At 38.6% G+C, this 19,387-nt stretch overlaps 1 protein-coding gene and 1 long non-coding RNA gene across 2 annotated transcripts in view; both read right to left on the bottom strand.

Annotated features, from left to right (window-relative positions):
• Positions 1 to 2,191: 2,191 nt before the first annotated feature.
• LOC103178411 lies at positions 2,192 to 7,799 on the bottom strand. The gene is made up of 2 exons (XR_487843.2): positions 5,869 to 7,799; positions 2,192 to 2,527 (listed from the first exon to the last, which is right to left on the bottom strand). It is a non-coding gene; the product is annotated as an uncharacterized LOC103178411 (long non-coding RNA).
• Positions 7,800 to 8,058: 259 nt separating this feature from the next.
• Positions 8,059 to 19,387, bottom strand: part of fer (fer (fps/fes related) tyrosine kinase) — a 159,185-nt gene continuing 147,856 nt past the window's right edge. Inside the window, exons 17-19 of the mRNA XM_042334027.1 lie at positions 13,006 to 13,160; positions 11,780 to 11,902; positions 8,059 to 8,293 (exon numbers count right to left, since the gene is read on the bottom strand). Coding sequence (XP_042189961.1) covers positions 8,151 to 8,293; positions 11,780 to 11,902; positions 13,006 to 13,160 — 421 coding nt within the window. The 3' untranslated portion in view covers positions 8,059 to 8,150. The remainder of the gene's footprint in view (positions 8,294 to 11,779; positions 11,903 to 13,005; positions 13,161 to 19,387) is intronic.

The raw sequence follows: 19,387 nt of genomic DNA on the forward strand, positions 1-19,387 counted from the left end.
GCTGAGTGTGTGCAGCATTGTTGGAGGAGCTTTCCTTCAGATAAGACATTAAACTGAGGCCCCACCTACCTGTTCTGGATCCCATGATTATTTGAATAATCTCGGTATCTTGGCCAGCAATGCCTCAAATAAAATGGGTCATTCACTCCATGGCTGGTTTTGAGACATTACTGTCCACAGTACAAAATACCCAGTCTGCCTACAAAAATACAGTCACTACATTTTACAGTATATCCTGCGAAGTACTTTGAGACACCTTGAAGACGTGATACTGCGCTATATCAAATGGAAAGGTTATTATTATTATTATTTTCGCTTGTTGTTACATAGAACCCCAATCCTAAATTGAATGCAAATTCATGTTCTGGATGTTAAAAAAATCTTCAAAAGATATTTCTCAATTTCAGACTGTACTACTGCTTGTTTGTGTTGCTTAAATAATTTAAGTAAAGATTTCCAGCAGCATCTGAAGACCCTACTTTCTTCCCATAATCAGTCAGAATTATTGTCAATATTAGAGTGTTTTGCTCTCAGCACGCTCACCGTGACAGTCACAGCAGATCTCTGCAAAAGAGGGTTTCACGTCATCATCGTACCTCAATAATTAGGCAGAACTGCCCAGAAGTGAAAGGCACACAGGTAACACCACAAACAGTTCACAAATTATTAAAATCCTTCAATCACAGAACTTTTTTTTAGGAACATTCTGAAATTCCCGTTAGGAACTATCTAAGCTCGTTTATTTTGGGATGAGGTATCTCTCTTTGAAACAGAGGGCAGAGTATCACTAGGTGGTGTCGTGCCAGCTCACCCAAAGCCTGCCAGAATCCAGTGTTTTCGATTTTCTAAGCAGGAGGATCAAATTGCTGGAGCCGTCAGAAGTTCATTTGGCTCTGTTGAACTTTCAACGTGAGCAGAGAGGAACAGCAGTCCCAATATATTTGGTCAATTGAGTGACAGTGGTGAATATCAATCTCCATGCACCAGTAGCTAGAAGCTAAGACGGCTGGTATTGAGCAGAGTTGCACAAGTTAATGATATCCTCTCGATATAGACAGTACAAAATGTTACCACAGAGAATATACCAGCTACAAAAAATCCTTAATTATTGTACCACCCGTAAAGAAATACCACTCCAATTCTGATCTGGACTTCGGGTTTAGCATTGTTTATACCACAAATAGTAACAAAATAATGAATCTCCTAAATACAGATGTCAATGCAACTGGAACTGTCAAGGCTGGAAATGTACTAAATGCAACTCTTCACGTCAACAAAATGTGAAAGGTTGCTATAATGATTCCATTTATTTTGAAGGCTGGCTTTATTTTTGTTATACTGTACTTGTTTTAATATAGTTTTCTTTTGGCATTATATACCCTGCGTGGAGGGCACTATATAAATGCAAGTTGTTATATATTGAATTCTAGATTTTAAAACTGATAAGAGGTAGTAATTCAGTTTGATTATAACCTAACTTTTGTCCTTTCTTCTCTGGGGCCAAAGTTTGAACGCAGTCGAGGTGGAAGGGATAATTTAAGATAATTTAAAGGGATCCAATTCTTTTGCATTTGCCACTCACTATCCTTTTGGGAATCAGGTTAAAGCCATCTCAGCAGTATTACTTACTGGCACTGGATTATAGCATAAAATTGCCCATATAGACCAAACTACAACTTGATTTTTTAATAGCACCCTTCATGCACAGTCGCATTTTGGAGTGTTGAACAGTAGCAGAGTATGATGCTGTGCTGGGGAGAAAGGGGAAGTGACTATAGTCTTGATTGAAGAAGAAAGTCTTGGTACGATTTGACCAACACTAAATTAAAATTGCACTCAAGGTTATAAAATGGCTTGTGTGGGATAAATGTGACTTTAAAACAAGTTGTTGTGGCAGAGATAAGGGAAGCTTTACTCTGCCTCTGATTGTTCTATTTATCCTGCAAGTGATTGATGCTGATATTGTACAGCAAGAATGGAAACACCATTGTGCTATGGACTAGTATTTTGCATAATACAATTTACATTTATATACTGGCTTTTACATCGGGTGGAGATCTCAGAGGGTTTGAAACTGCAGGAAAAGGCATTAGATCTAATCAGATATAACATAAAAAGTTAAACAAATCTTACATCACATCTCAAAGCCAATTTCACAGCAAGAGTTGAAGCAGGGATGACGATAACACACTGACAGTCCTTTCCGTTTATTAAGAGGTTACATTATAAATATCAACAGCAGACTTGTTAGTGGTATTTGGTCCATTACGACACTCATTACAGAAGCAGTTCAGGAACAAGTCTGCAATTCACAAGAGCACTGAATACAGAGATATGACAATGCATTAAACCAATTCATAATCCCTGTAAAAATCACTGTAGAAAAAAGTATAAATAAATAAATGTTACAACAGAAGATGTGTTAAAAATTTACAAAAAGATACATTTTTTCGGTATGATATTCAAACAAAATTCCCCCAAAATGGACGCATCAGCTTTCGGTCTTGTGATTTTCGGCTTTTTTTTCCTGTTTTGGGGCAGAAATATTATACATGCTTAAAAGACTTTTTTTTAAAAAAGGGAGTATCTACTTTCAAAAGTACACTTTGACCTTGAGAGAAATTTAAGGCATTTAAGAAAATCACAGTTCCAGTGTTGAAAATTTGCTTTTATACAGAAGCCTAACGTTGGAAAAGGTGCATTTATAACATATATTCAGGATGTGGTGGATATGGCACAAAAGAACATCCTGCTGGTCCATATGAAATTCCCTACACAGTTCAGTTCCTCAACTGTTCATTATGACTGGTATGGGTTATAGATTAACTGGCAAAAAGTACTACTTGTTAGTAGAAACATAACCTTTGAGCACACTGCAGAAAAGCAGAGCTTCAATTCCACTGTGTCCACATTAAACCACTGTTGTACTGAAATAGTGAACTAAAGATTCCAAAATATTCTACTTTTAGATACTTTCACACCATGATCAAGGCAAAGGATCAGTACTATTCCTTGTAGTGTGCTAAATACATCTGAGTCAATAGAATAATACCAGAGGAAAAACAGGAGGACTTGTGTCCACTACAAGTTGGATTGTAACAATCCCTCTGTCTCACTTGTCTTACAGAAAATAGAGGAGAAGGTGGGGGTTTGCATCCCTTAAGTGTGAGCAAGAGTTCTAGTAAGGAAAGGACAGTGCCTTAACCCATCCATTCTTCCTTGTTTTTTTTTAAATGAACAATTTAGCAATATTAAGTGGCAGTAGTACACTATGATACTTACATGGCACAATGATATAGTATAAGATAGTCAATACAATCCTACCCATTCTTTATTCTCCACTTTATATTCAACAATTCAACATAGAAACGTGTCTGTTTAACAGATTAAAGATCTAAATAAAACAGCGTGAAGGGAAAAAAACTAAAAGGGATGCCAATAACGACTAATACATATTTACGCATGCCTATAAAAATATACCATTAGCGGAATGGTCTTAAAGACCATCTTTCTACGAAACCAATTAACATCTGGCTCATCTATTCATTATTAAGTTTTGCACTTTTAAAAAAAACACTTGTTCCATCCCAAAGGCAGCTGTCAAACACGTCTTACTACACTTAAATTTCATGGAGAAACTAACTGTATGGCAACCCCATTAGAACAGCTTCACTTATAGCGCAGTTGGGTTGGTTGTTTTCCCGAGGACCCAACCAAACTGGAAGGGGAAACACCCTAATCTGACCCTAACGGGCCGACTTCCTGCGATAAATAAAAGCCGATTTTGGCACATGCACAGGAAGCGCTGCTAAAGGACGTGATGTCAGCAGCACTAATCGTATGCACAGTATGTATGAAGTGACAATAACAACCTGATCACAAGGAAATCACACTTCTTTTTTGGACCTTGCTATAATGTGGCTGCTGAGGTATTGGACCCAGTTGACTGCTCTGTAACAGCTTCGCCCTGTATACATCTATACCTGTGACAATACATACAATTCAAAACAGTGACTGCTGAATAGTTCAGTGCAGATATTCAGTGATAGTGTGGCTTTATTGCAACTAAATAACTGAGTTGAGTCAAAATACATATTGTGGACTTTGAATCATAGAATTATGCAGCACAGAAGGAGGCCATTTGGCCCATCATGTCCGTGCCGGCTCTTTGAAAGAGCCGTCCAAATTAGTCCCACTCCTCCAACTTATTTTATGAATTTAAATTTACTGTATACAAAAGCTCATTTTTTAAAATGCATTTTGATTTGGTAAACCACACTAATGACAAGGGAATGCCATTTAGGTTGATTGAGCTTATTAGCACCAATATGCCTAGGGAAATCACATGCAAGGCAACAATACTTTATTACTGTTATTGTTTTGTCCACAAAATATACAGTCAATTCACTTTACAGTATATTCTGTGAAGAGCTTTGAGACATCTCGAAGACATGATAAGGCGCTATATCAAATGCAAGGATTATTGTTGTACCAATATTCTTCTTGTGTCATATTTTTAGTGGCATTTTACAACCTCAAATTGTTCATACCAGTACCAGACCTACAACCTCCAGCATTTCGAGCTGTTATTAATCAAAATGCTTCAGCCACACACGCATTTGGAAGGTAAAATCTATAACTGTACTGATGTGTCATTTTCACATTTTTAAATGGAAGTCGTATGGAAATGTCTGAGGCTCACTATTACTCTTTACTGAAATCTTACTGACTAACGGACAGTGGTGGCATTCTAGGTGTTCCTATAAAGCACTTTCAATCATAAAGTTTTCACTACTTAAGTTTGCAAATCATATCTGATGGAAGCAAAATAAAATACAGTTACTAGTAAGAAGAATTAACATCCACTAGGCAACATAATCCCTTTGGAACTGAGTTGACAAAGAACCATTTTTCTAATCTGACGCTATCTAATAACTTTTAGGTGACAGCACATGTTCACTTTTTCTCACTACAGAATATTGACATTTTTAAGAAAAACTGATACTCTCTGAAGCACCCATTACCTGCAAATATTGCTACTTCCTGTACTAACTTAATGTTTACTTTTACTACTATTGTTTTTTTTGTGGAACAAATGACATGTTTGGTAAAACTTCAATTTGCCTCAGAACAATAAAAATGAAAGCAATTAAACACTGGTTAAGTCTGTGACGGTATTAGATAATCAACATAACTTTTGGTTAAACTAAAGGCTTTATGATGAGTTAAGTACAAAATATTTTTAAAAAACGATTGAAAGGCTGTTAAATAAAATTCAGTAAGTGCTGCACAAAGTACTTAAAATATACTGAGCACAGCTTATTTAGTTTCTATTAATACAGTAATTCCAGAGAATCTGAATCTATAAAATTCCTATATATAGTACTGATACATACAAGACAGATTCAGCTTTAAAAGTAATGTAAATCACATTATTTTCAGCAAAGTTCAATCTTGCGATAGACAAAAATTGGCTGAACACATTAAAAATAAACAGAAAGGTACATAAATTTGCTTTTTTTTTGTAAACATGGTTTGAAATAAAAATCATGAAAATTTGTTAAAACTTGCATATTTGAAAATACTGCAAATACGTCACTGATAAAATCATGATGATTTAAAGTACGGTATAGCATTTCAACACGTTTCATGATTACTACTGCATATCAGCTCTAGTCCAATGATTGAGAATTTCAAAATACTGCAGATCAAAATGTAGCTATGGTTCCTGAACATCATAAACTGATATTCAACACAATTCCAGAGAAAGATTCAAATGTGGAACCCAAACTGTTATTAATAATGATAATCCATGATTAATGAAGTACACAACCCTCTTCTGAATTTGGACTGCAGAGTCACACTTACAGCATGAATAAAGAGACTGGTATCATCCGACAGTGAATCTTAATGAAACATTTTTTGGATGCAATGGGTGTTGATTAGCCTGTGTGCTGGGATTTTGAATCCTTGTTTATTTCTTTGCTTCCGCACATTCAGAGCTGCGGGAGTGAGAACCAGACGACTGAAATATGTTCAGGACAGGGAGTCAAGTGGAGGGAATGCTGGAAAACAGGAATTGAGGGGACAGCAGTAAAGTGTTGTATGAGACATACATACATTAAAGCCATAATCAATATTTGAATCTTTGAAGCACCAATGTGTTGCAAGCCACCTTTAAAATCTGATTGAATATTAGTATTGAACACTGAAGCTGATACCAGTACAATATCTGCATAAAGTCCACATAAAGTTTTGCTAAATTGTTAGGAGATGTGATGCATTCTCTGAAGCAATCTCCTGCTGACAGAGTGCTCTGCCAAGCCATGCACAGGTCTGGACCACATGATCAAAAGTTGCTGCTGTTGGGAGTATTGACATGTTTAGCAGGATCATAAGCCACTTTTGTAACAGTGCACATTATTTAAAGAAACCATCACTGAGGAAGATTAGCATTGGCACTGAGCACATTTCCTTCCATATGTTTTGTCATAAAACAGACAGAAATCACCAGGTATGGGGTTGAGTTTCTAAGAAGCTTTTGGGGAATGCCGTAGCATTTCGCCATCAAAGTCAAACTTGCTGCTTGTTGATCATTTCCCAATATTCTGACTTAAGTAATTCTCCACGATTATGCAGGTTTCTCTAACCCTATTGTAGAATAACATTTCTCATTGGAAGTAAGAGTAGGATTCTCGCAGATGCTTTATGAAACTAGATCTCAATTTTGAATTTTATACTTTGAAAGCTGCAAAGGTATATCGGCATTCAAGTGGCTAATTTAATATTTACTCAATGATATCTGAATAGCAAAACAATGTACAATAGTTACTGTTACACGTTGGCCAATAGAGCTCCCGTAATGGCATAGTGAATCACAACAACACTAGGACCCAACACTCAGCCACGCAGAAGGTTGCAGGATATTATATGCTGAATTAGTTGATCTCAGCTTGAGTGGTAGTTGGAGCCCTATGTCCTGGGTTGTGAAGAGGAAAAATAAGTCAGGAACTGGAACTCCAATTGGAATTACCACCTCCTGACTCCTGCTGGAGAGTGCAAATGTGTGAACCTGGTAACAAGCTCGAGCTTGACGGTCCTGGCTCTACAGTCCTGCTAATATTCATTGTCAAGGCTTACACATGACAACTGGCCGGTCACTTGAAGCAGTTATCAGACCATGTGAAAGGCCTGTGGAAAATACCAAAACAAGAGGCAGCAGCTTGAGGAAAATGGAAAGAATTGACAAAGCAAAGTTGGCCAAAGCCCAGTGCTATTGCAAAACATTCAGACATGTTAACAGTCAGACTCTAACTGGTGTTTGCAAATTAATTACACAAAGAGTTAGCAAACCTTGGAAGATTTTAAAAAAATTAAAACAGCACTTGCACTTCACATCACTAAAGCACATCATGGAAGACTTGTCCCAACATAGTCAAAAATTGTAACCCGAACCATTAAATTGCATACAAAACATTTAGGCCTAAGATGCGTGAAGGACGCCAAGTAGTTGTTATAATACACAGAATTTTTGCTGGTACTTTTGACCTTTTTTTAAACAGTGTCTGTATGATTTAGAAGTTTTAATTGATTGCAGTGGCGTGGGCAGGTAAGTCAATGCTTTTTAACAAATGCACAAAGAATCTGCCTGACCCATGACATAGCTTTCCTAAAGTACTGCTATGAACAGTGGCAGCCGTCTTCAATAGTAATTTAAAACAGAGCAACTCCACTCCAGGACAACCCACCAGCACCAACTAAATGGATGAAGTTTGTTCCATTCCAAATCCTGGTTTGCCTTTTCTATTAACTTACTATGACAATGATCATTCTTAGTTTCTTTTCAAAAAAAACATTGGGATGTGAAAATATTTGGTTATTTATATTTTTAAAATGCATCACAAAACTTTGTCTCCATGATGTACTTTACGGATAAAATACTCAGTAGGCCAAAAATACAACATAAAGAAAAACATTTATAAATTGCAAAAATTATACTGATGCAAAATAAAAAGTGTACATGATCATTATAATACATTCTACAATACTTTATAAATGCAACAAAGAAAATCGATATTTTGAACCTCCTGAATTCCTTTCAACAAATGAATACTGAATTTCCTACGGTCAACATTTATCCATCCATTTCACTACGTTATTTTCTTTTTGATGGCTGTGAGTTCTTTGTGTATATCGCTGAAATTTGGTCGGTTTTCTGGTTTGTACTCCCAGCATCTCAGCATTATATTATAGATTTCCTCTGGACATTTCTGTGGTGTTGACATTCTGTAACCTGCAAAGGTTTAAAAACACATTTTTGAATGATACAGCAGTGCAGCAAGCTGATGAATGCAGGCAACAAAGATGTACTTTGCTCCCCCATTAGATGATATTTCTGCAGCTTTCAGTAACATTTCAGACCTTCAGTCTTTACCCTGACAAAGCCCTTAATACAGGGTTTTAAAATACTCTGGGCTATGCTTAAAAAGTGACACAATTTAATTCTGTAACTGCACTTCTGGAAACCACTAAGAAGATAATAATAAGATATTAGTTATATTTTGAGTAAATTGGAGTTTCAATTATACCTGCCTTCCTAAATACAACGCTGCCCCAAAATGATGCACTACTGCATAGCACAATTTTGATGAGAACACTGTTGCAATGTTGGACCCCATTCAGAGAGATGTGAAAGGATTAAAGGAGAAATACACGTAAAATATCTTTATAAAGCGTAAGGTTATCAAGACTGAAGAAAATTAAAATACTAGTGATTACCATATTTAGCCAACTGAGAGGACTGGTTTTCTATGCTAGTCCTGAGCCAGTAATCCAGACAGGTTGTGCCTTAAACTCTGTGACATTCTATTTTGCCAAATAATCTTTCTGCTTACTTAAATAAATAATTTACATTGTAATGTTTCAGAAAAAAACCCTATAATCCTTCTGTGGATACAACAGCAGCTGCTAGTGATTATTCCGCTGTGCATTTTTTCACTCAATTAAAAAGATTACTGCAATTCGCATTTCAAGCTGTTTCAATCTGAACCACAGCATGAAAGGATAATTAAAGCCACTAGTATGAAATAAGTACTAAAAAGCAACATATTAAAAAAGGTTGGTACTGTAACATGGCTCGAATTTTAAAAAATTATGGCATCATCTACATTAAGGGTGGCCAACTTTTGGCCCACATGACTATTTTACACACACGTAATGAGGGCTGCAAAATGGCAATCCTAGATCTACTGCATGATCAGTTCCCAAAGTATTTGGGTTTCTCTGAAACTCCACACTGCATTGCAAGAGCAGAGTCAGTTAAATATAGAGACTTTAAGTTAAGCATTTTTTCTCAATCAGTTCACATAGTTTTTCTGCTGTTCAACCGGAGAACCTCAATAATCCACTGCCCAGTGTCCCACAGTTCAGGTCCCACACTGCCTCCTTAACGCTTTAATACTATACACAACTTTACAAAATTTGTACATATAATTAATGATCGGTTAGCTGAATACCATTGATGTGGATAGGGTTTGCTGGACTTCCCAATACGTCCCTCCACAAGCTGCTGACCATTCAGAATTCTGCAGCTCGTGTCCTCTCCGGAACTTGGCTCCATGACCCTCCCATCCTTGCCCGGCTCTACTGGCTCCCCATTCCCCAAAGGATCAAGTTCAAGATCCTCATCTTCACTTTTAAATATCTCCGTGGTCTTGCCCTTCCATACATTTGTGACCTTCTAAAATTCTGCCAACCCTCCTCTCACCAGGCACTGGTCCACTTCACGTCCCCTGCCCGGCTCACTCCACCATCAGTAGTTGGGCCTTCAGCCTTTCTGCCACCAATCTCTGGAACTCCATCTGAGTCCCTTCACCTTGTCCCTTCCCTCATCTCCTTCAAATCCGTCTCAAGATCTTCCTCTTTGACCACATCTTCAGTCATTTTCCCATCCTCACCCCCACCCCCCCAGCTCAGGTGCAAAGAAGCCTCTTGGGATATCCTCCTCCTTGGAACAACATCCAATGCATTGGGACATCTTCCCGCCGTGGAAGGCGATGTATAAATGCAATTTGCTGTTGTTGTTGAGCTCTGTATGGTACTATCTTGCAAAATCAGGTTCCTATATTTTTCTTCACTTTCTCTTCACTTTTAATAATTGAATTTTGTGAGACAGATAGGGAGAGTTTATGTTCACTATTTTGACACTCTTTTTATTTGCAAATAATGCTATGTGGTATGTGCTAAACTGCAGAACAGATTAATCTGAAGAAAATGATATGCAAAATTGTACTTATTTTCAAACTTTAATTAAAGTGATTACAGGAAAGAATGACTTGGAGTAACAGAGTAGAGGTCTGATTTTGAGGCCTGTAGATACCTAACCTGAACAGTCAAGTGTTGCCAGTTGTTGAGCCACCACTGGTGGTGTGCCGTGATATGGGCAATTGTTTTAAACTTTTGCAGGCTTACGACAAAATGTACAGTACTTGTCCAATTGTTTGCCACACACTATAGACACCTATCTAATCTTGGCAGGTTTTAGAGAAAGGAAATTTGTCTGGGTGGACTCGCCCGCAACATTGGTAGACTATAATTTTTACTTGCTTATGGCAGATGCATACTTAAAGCAAACCCCAAATAACTCAGCCCTTAAGTAAAAACATTCACTGGAAATCTACTGAGAAATATGGAAAGCTTTGCTCATGTCAACTAGGGGAGAATTGTTAATACATAAAACAACATGATATAGAAGAACCTTTAAAACATCTTTTCTTTAAATTTTAGCTATTTTAATTTTAGAAAACTGATCATAAATTCTTTTTTTTTGTTATTTTATTTTGCTATTTTACTCTTTGTGCACTATTAAATTACCTGTAGTATAAATACATTACAGCTAACTGCTAACACGATATAAATTCAAGTCACTTTACAACCACGCAACACTTCTGGTGGTTTCAAGTCCATTTTAACATTCATTGATGTGACACTGAAGGGATGAGATTCTAATCACTCAAGATACACTCAATCTAAAATACCAACCCATAGCAAAGTGCTTAAAAAAATAATTACATGGAGGATACTGGCTACTGGGGACTGATTAGAAGCTCCTGTCTAACTGCAGTTTGGATGAGGAGGAGCATGAATGGTTTATACTCATCAATAGAAGCCCATGGATTCGATTAGACAGTAATAACTGTTTTCCTTTTAATTTGTCACATTGCAGTTCTTGTGCAATAGAAGTGGATTTTTGAAATCCCATCGGTTTTGAAGTTATTGTGGTTTCTAGTCTCTTGAAATTTTTCTTGTGATTGACAGCTAAGAGTATTGCAGTAAACATCCACATAAGCAGATACTAAAAATGATTTATCTCATTACTGTAACCTTACAAAGAGCTAAAATGTAGTTGATTAGGACACAGTTCATTCAGTATTTCATAGCATTTTCCTTTCTCCCTCTCCCCATTACCAATTCTGGTCCAGCACCACCTTTTGAATGGAACTTCAGATGCTCTTAAAGTCAGCTCAATGTTGAATCAAGGACATGTTCTTGCCATTGCTATCAAATTGTCTGTAAGAGATTTCTTTGCATATTGTATCTAAAGTAGCTAAACTTGAAAGATTTTACACAACTCATAAAGTGGATGATAAAGTTAAGGCAATTTGAACTGCTTGCAAACCACATAAAAAGACAGTAATACACTCAAAATAGAACTCATCGAATTATGAGTATTATGAGATTTCTATGCAGCATTTCGCTCCTCGCGCTATCATTACTGTACCTTTTTCAACCTGTTCTCGAGCTTGCTGATTTGTCATTCCAGGATATGGACACACTCCCAAGCTGAAAGTCTCCCACAGGAGTATTCCATAGCTCCACACATCGCTCTCTGAACTGTATCGCCCTATTTGACAGAAAAGTACATCAAACATTAGTTTCATACATGGTTTTCTGCTTATTGAAATGTAACTGAAATGCAATAAAGTGCTTTATTAAATGTGAGTAATATTAAATATGTATTTAACTATTACAATACTACATGTAAAGCACTGTCGTCATGTTTACTCATTCAGTGGAACCCCTTTCTAATTTAGTATGGTTTTGCGTGTCAAATGCTGAGCAGTTGTATTTACCAATTTATGTGACTCACGCAAATCAACTACACAACTCAGACAATGTGTTATTGAATCCAACAGCAATATTACAGCCACTGTCTCCTATATTTCCACTAAACAATGGAGGATGGGGAATGTTTTCGATAAGGCTGGGACCCTGTAAAAGCCCCAAGCGAAATTCAATACATTCATTTTCATCAAGGACATTTTCTAACTGATAACAAGAAAGGTACAGTGAGGAAGGCCCTTCAGCCTATTTGATCTCATTTTTTCAGAATACTAACCACACCATTACCCCCTCACAGGATCAAGCTGTTTGGTGTTCAGCGCCACCCCCCACCACCTCTTTTGTTTTTATTTCTTCCCCATCTGCTTAGGTCTTCTCAATTTTGATCATGTGTTGAGTGGTGCATAACTAATTTACTAGTCCTCCATGCAAGGCAACATTGGAAAATTTGTTGTGCAAAGTGAAAATCATTGAAATTTCAGTACAAAAGGTCAGGCCCATTGTGTCCGTATAGTGCTAGCAAATTCACACCCTCTGAACAAAGGCACGGCATGCTGGGTTTGCCAAATCAGCACTCAACGATCCTCTATGATCTTTTAGAGGCAAATAACAATCAGACAAGCTTTTAATTAGCAGTGGGTTTCAATATCGAGCAATTGCAAACTATGCCCATTGCCAAGATTGCAATGGAGGAACATTACACTAAAGGGGTTACCGAATTGTAAAATACAATCTTAAAATGGGTTTCAATTAAAACCCTGCTTTTCCTCAATAGAATTATTTTTAAATAAAATTTCTCTATGCAATAACATTTCAATGTCATTAAAAACTGCCCTAAAAACTGAGGAAGGAGATAACATATTTTAGATGGAAGAGTTCTTTCACCGTAATTTAAGGCCTCTGGAGCTGTCCATTTGATAGGAATCTGCTTCAAGCCCGAAGATGAATAGATCCCGTCATCCTCCTGTCTCGACATGCCAAAGTCACTGATTTTCAGTACATTGCTTTCACCTACAAGGCAGTTACGAGCAGCCAGGTCCCTATGATGAAGACATTAAATAAAGATTATTGATTTGATAATTGTCACACTAGTTTATTGAGAATAACACAATAATGAAGCAATAATAAAACATTCACCATTTTACTTACTTGGTTACAAGTTTGTTGATTGTTTTTCCTGATGATCAGCCCCAAAAAACAAACCATTCCTCTTCAGCTCAATGTTTAAAAAATGTCACAAGAGAGGTTTGAATGAAAAACTCCTTGAACCAATTTGATCTCATCCTTACAGAATACCCACTCTACCGTCCTCCCATTAAATTGTCACAGTTTTCCTTAAATAACCTCAGGATTCTAGATCTCTGTAAGGAAACACTTCCAGAAATCTGTCCCAAAATTGTCCTTCCCAAACCTGAAGCTATGCTCTCTGTTACTGATGCCAAGCCATATCTGAAAATATTGTTTTGGGTTTACTTTTTGTACGTGTCTACTTTACAAGGTAATTGCATTGAGAAGCCATTGAGAAGGACTGTGGTGGGCAGCATGATAGCACAACTAGTTTCAATGAGCCTTGGCTATGGAGAAGAATAATCAGCAAGGGTTCACTCTCCTGAATGCAATCTACTCAAACATGCCATAATGTTTTTGAGTTAAGAGTTCAGCTATTCTGGGGCTGTATCAGCTTATGCTAGTTTTGCATTACCAAATGAACAGTTAATACTAATGGGAATCCCCCCACTCATCAATATAACCTATAGCTATGACCATTATAGAATTATGGCTGATATTTCAATTCCTTAGAATAGAAGGACATTAAACAATTCAGCTAGACTCGGTATTATAAATCTTTTGAATTTATTTTTATTGCACAAAGCACACATTGCAAAGAGCTATCAATAGTATAATGTCAAGCAAGTGCAGAATACTTATCATAAGTGCAGTATTTTGAGAAAGGCCATTATGAAGGCTAGTCCCCTTTAAAGCTGCTGACAGTATTATGTCTAGTTAAGCCATTTCAACATAAGAATCAATGATAAATGGTGCCAACTTTTGCAAAAGATAAATTCTGCATTATCATTTTTAATTTGGAGATTATTTTTTGCTTTGGTCAGCTGGTTTGAAACATGCAAAAACTCATCACAATGCTTAGGAATATAATAATAATAATCCTTGCATTTCATATAGCGCTTCATCATGTTATTGAGATGTCCCAAAGTACTGCCCAGGATATACTGTAAAGTGAATTGACTGTTTTTTGTTGGCAAAAAAACCCCAAATAGTTGCACACAGCAATGGCCCACAAACAAACATGGATTGAGTGAACAATTTTATTTTGAGGGATTGTTGGTCTGGACACCGGGAGAAACTTCTCTTTTTGAATAATGCCATGAGATCTTTAACATGCACATGAACAGGCGGATAGAACCTTGGTTAAACATCTCATCCAAAGAATGGCACCTCTGATAAAGGCAAACCCCCCTAACACCCCCAGCTACGCATTGGAGTGCCAGCTTACATAAGGCGATTCCAAGACCTGAAGTGGGGCTTGAACCCACAGCCTTCTGACTTAGATGCGAAAGTGCTATCACTGCGCCAGGTTGACATACAAACCTTTACCCCCAGAAAGCGATCCAGCAATCGACTAGCAACCAGGTTCCTACTGACAGCTTGGTAAACAGAGGCATTTGGAGTAAAGTATTGAACCCCCAAGTCCTTTTTCACGTTAACCAAACTAGACAGAGCTCCACATATGCATGCCACTGACACATGGAAATTTCCCTGTGTCTGGTATGGAACACACAATCTCTCTCGAGGGATGCACCCTGCTTACGAATTCTGGAGAGTATTAGGTGCAGGTTGGTGAAGACCGAGGCTTGGGGACCTCAGAGTGTGTACGGAGTACAACTGGAGTCCAACCAGTTAAAAGAACATAGCTTGACACTAAGAAAACTGTCTCACAAGCTAGGACCATCTTTTCTGTTGGAGCTTTAGCTTGCAGGATTTACAGGAGCTGAGTGGGAGGAACCTCTGCAATTGCTGGGTTGGCAGGACATGGCAGGCTGGACAGAGAGAGGTTGGGCTAAAAGGACAGGGCGAAAAGAAAAAGACAATTCATATACTTTCTAAGTAAATAAATGGGGGTGGGGGGTGGGAGGGATGAGGAGGAACTTATTAATGTGAACTGTTTCTCTGTCTGAAAAACAAAAAGAGAATATGCTGTAAAGTGAATTGACTGTATATTTGTGGGTGAAAAGCGGCAGTTAATTGTGCACGGCAGTGTCCCACAAACAGTCGTGGATTGAAATGACCAATTTATAATTGTTTTGTTTTGGAGGGATTATTATTAGGTGTGTGGGGTAAGGAAACTTGCCCAAGGTTTTGCCCTGCCTGGAATTGAACCCAGGCGGCTCGCTTGCAAGGCGAGTGCTCTAACCACTGAGCTACAGGACTCCTTATTGACTTCAAGCCACTTAAAAGTACAATGTTAAAGTCACCAATTTACAATCCTGATAAAAGCTTTCAATCAACTTCTGGATGCAATTATGACCTCAAACTCACATTAGTTAGTCTCACTTAGTCTGGTTTTGCTCCCACTTAAAAACAATCTATTAATTTTCTTGAAGCTCACAGAGAAACCAATTAGTGTCAGGATATTAAAATCTCACCGTTAAATAATTAGTTAATCGAAACACGGTTGCTATTACCCAAGGAAGTATGTTTAAAGCAGCAGGCCGATCAATTGGGGCGTATTAGATCCAAACAACCTATTTAAGAGGTGGCAATTTTCTTTCCATAAAAAAGGCTGCTAATGGTTGTGGTGACAGAAATAAACATGCAAAAACAACCCATGTACAAGCTAGATAAGAGCTAATTTTTTTGTGAGTCTGGACTCACTGTATCTGAATGCTAGAGATTTGCCGAGGCATGAAAACCATAACATAAGAACATAAGATATTCTAGACGAAAAAAGACCAAGGTCCATCTTGTTCGCCTTCCACCTTCCTGGCGATCACATGCACATAGGTTCCGAACTATCTATGTACTATATCCCGTATTGGTATTTCCTTAAAGAAAACTATCTAATCTGTGTTTGAAAGAACCAACACTTCCTGCTTCAACCGTCTATCCAGGGAGCCTGTTCCACAGGTTCACTATTCGCTCACTGAAGTAGTGTTTGCATAGATTCGTTCTAAATTTCCCCCCCTTTAATCGCAGGTCGTGTCCTCAGGTTCTACTAGTCTGGACAAGTTGAAACAACAACAAGATTACATTCAGTCTGTCATGATGTATGTTGTCTTGCTCCTTTGGAATCTTAAAGACAGCAATCATGCCATCTCACAATCTTCTCTTTTCCTGCGTGAACATGGCCAATTTATAAAATAATAATCATCCTTGCATTTGCTATAGCGCTTTTCACGTCTTCTAGACGTCCCAAAGCGCTTAATTTACTTAGTCAACAACAACATTACATTTGTATAGCGCCTTTCACGTCGGGAGGACGTCCGAAGGCACTGGACAGTGTACAGCATTTCAGACCCGAGCTGGGGTCAGGAGGGAGAAGGGAGGGGAGGGGAAGGGGGGTGACCAATGGTAGGGTCGAAGAGGAGTTGGGGAACGTGGAGCAGGCTGGAGCCGGCTGAGCGGAGGGAGCGGGCGGGTTGGTAGCGGGTTAGGAGGTCGCAGAGGTAGGGTTTGGCGAGGCCATGGAAGGCTTTCTAGGTGAGGACCAGGATTTTGAACTGGATCCTCTGAAGGATAGGGAACCAATGGGGGAGATGGGGTCACGGAGTTTGGTGTGGGAGAGGACACGGGCTGCAGAGTTCTGGATTATCTGCAGCCTGTGGAGGGAGGAGTTGGGAAGGCTGACAAGCAGGGCGTTTGCATAGTCGAGCCTGGAGGTAATGAAGGCATGAACAAGAGTTTCAGGGGCCTGAGGGGTGAAGTAGTGCGGAGTCGGGTGATGTTACAGAGGTGAGGGAAGGCAGAGCGGGTCATGGCTTGAATGTGGGGAAGAAAAGACAGTTGAGGGTCGAACAAGACACCCAGGCTCCTGACTGGCTGGTGAGTTGAAGTCATCATGCAATCATGAAGTTGATGCCACCACCCTCTGGGTTCTTCTGGTCAACCAGTTGTGTATCCATTGTAATGATTCCCGCTTTCTTTATTCAGTAACAGCCTCTCGAGAGGAACTGTAGCAAAGGCCTTACTGAAATCCATAAGATATATTAACTGTTACAGTAGGGAGCCTATTATCTGTATTAATTGGGATGAGCCCCGATACAGATAAGTAAACAGTACAGATTATCGTGCAAAATACAAATAGGCTACACTGCCAACTAAAAAATTATAACAACAAATTACACTTGTATAGTGCCCTTCACCATAGGAAAGATGTCCCAAGGTGCTGTTACATCAGGCATTATACTAGTATTGTCACTATAATACTACACTGTAGCTACCAGTCTCTCTCTCATTTTGTCCCTGCTTCTCTTTCTCTCTCACACACACCCCGCTTTTCTCTACACTGCCTAAAAGCACTTTAAAATAAAAACGTACCTTTGCTACAGCAAAAAAAACAATGGGTCACATGTGCAAAGTTATGTACATGAACACAAGGTTAATAAGGATGCGTGCAAATTTGCAGATGTGCATAACTGGATTTTATTTTAAAATTTTTGCAGCCTTGGTCTTGGCACATAGACAATTGGCATGCAGATAATTGGTGCTTCTACTGTACCAGAACTAGCACAAGGAACCATTCATTGTTTTCTTAAGGCTCAAAAGTTGTTGGCTTTTTAATGATTTCCATCATGCTTGTATCAGGAAACATGCTGGGAGTGATAATGGTGTTAAAAAGGACTTTTATCAGGACACATCTGTTGAGATGCTTCTGACAAGATAACCATTTTCTTCTGTGCAACAACATAATGTTAGAATTTTAGTGCACACTCACTGTCAAACTGTGGAGCAAGGGCAGCACCTATTTGATCATCACTCCGAACATTTCAATAGGTTCGAAAAACAGTAAAGATGGATTCAGAAGAACTGAAACTTGAACAACAAGGCCATTTGTCTGTAACTGTTTCTTTAGTGCAACTTTGAATTTAGACACAAGTACAAAGATGTCACTACTAGTTGCACCCATCAATTTTTCAAGTTCATGTAAATGTATTGTATAATCCTTGCGTTTGATATAGCACCTTATCATGTAAGTGAGATGTCTAAAGCGTTTCACAGAATAGATTGTAAAAAGTGAATTGATTTTATATTTTATGGGCGAATCACGGCAGCCAAACGCCCTCATCAGTGTGTGCGGTGTGTTACTTATTTACTTTAGTAATCTTTCTCCAAGCTATGTCCTTATTTATAATGCCTTTCAAAAAAACAAGTTTTCACAGTGTGTTTTCATATGATTTTGATCTGATCGATCCTAGCAAATCCTATTCAACTTCCCGCACTGCGAGCAAGTTATTTTATGTGCTACAAAAGCCGCTGGTGTCACTTCATAGAAGAAGTGACATTAAGGTGTTTCTGGACAGCACACAACATGCTGGCGGGACGTCTGTAGCAACTCAAAAGTTGTTCATTTATTCAGTTATATGGAGAGATTAGAGAGGCCAGGATTGTTCGCCTTAGAGCAGAGAAGGTTAAGGACAGATTTAATAGAGATATTCGTGCTATATCAAATGCAATTATTATTATTAAAATTATGAGGGGTTTTGATAGTTTCCTCTGGCGGGTGGGTGGGTAACCAGAGGACACAGATTTAAGATAATTGCCAAAAGAACCAGAGGGGAGATGAGGAGAATTTTTTTTATGATCTGGAATGCACTGCCTTGCCTGACAGAGTATTGGAAGCAGATTCAATAGTAGCTTTCAAAAGGGAATTGGATATATACTTGAAAAGGAATATGGGGTAAGAGCAGGGGGGTGGGAACAGTTGTGAAGATCTTTCAAAGAGCCAGCATAGGCTTCGCTCTTTCCTCACCTCTCACTCCCTCCACGAACCCCTCCAATCGGGTTTCCGTGCTGCCCACAGCACTAAAACTGCTCTGGTCAAACAACATCCTGACCATGTATGACCAGGGCTTCCTCTGCCTCCTCGACCTCTCTGCCGCCTTTGACACTGTGGACCACGCAATCCTCCTCCACAGCCTCTCCTCCCACCTCAACCTTCAAGGTTCTGTCCTTGACTGGTTCGGTCCTACTTTTCACGCCGCCTCCACTTCGTCGTGGCCAACGGCTTCTCCTCCAACCGTCTTGTGTG

The sequence above is a fragment of the Callorhinchus milii genome, unplaced genomic scaffold (genome assembly GCF_018977255.1).
Source record: "Callorhinchus milii isolate IMCB2004 unplaced genomic scaffold, IMCB_Cmil_1.0 Scaffold1, whole genome shotgun sequence".
Lineage (NCBI taxonomy): Eukaryota > Metazoa > Chordata > Chondrichthyes > Chimaeriformes > Callorhinchidae > Callorhinchus > Callorhinchus milii.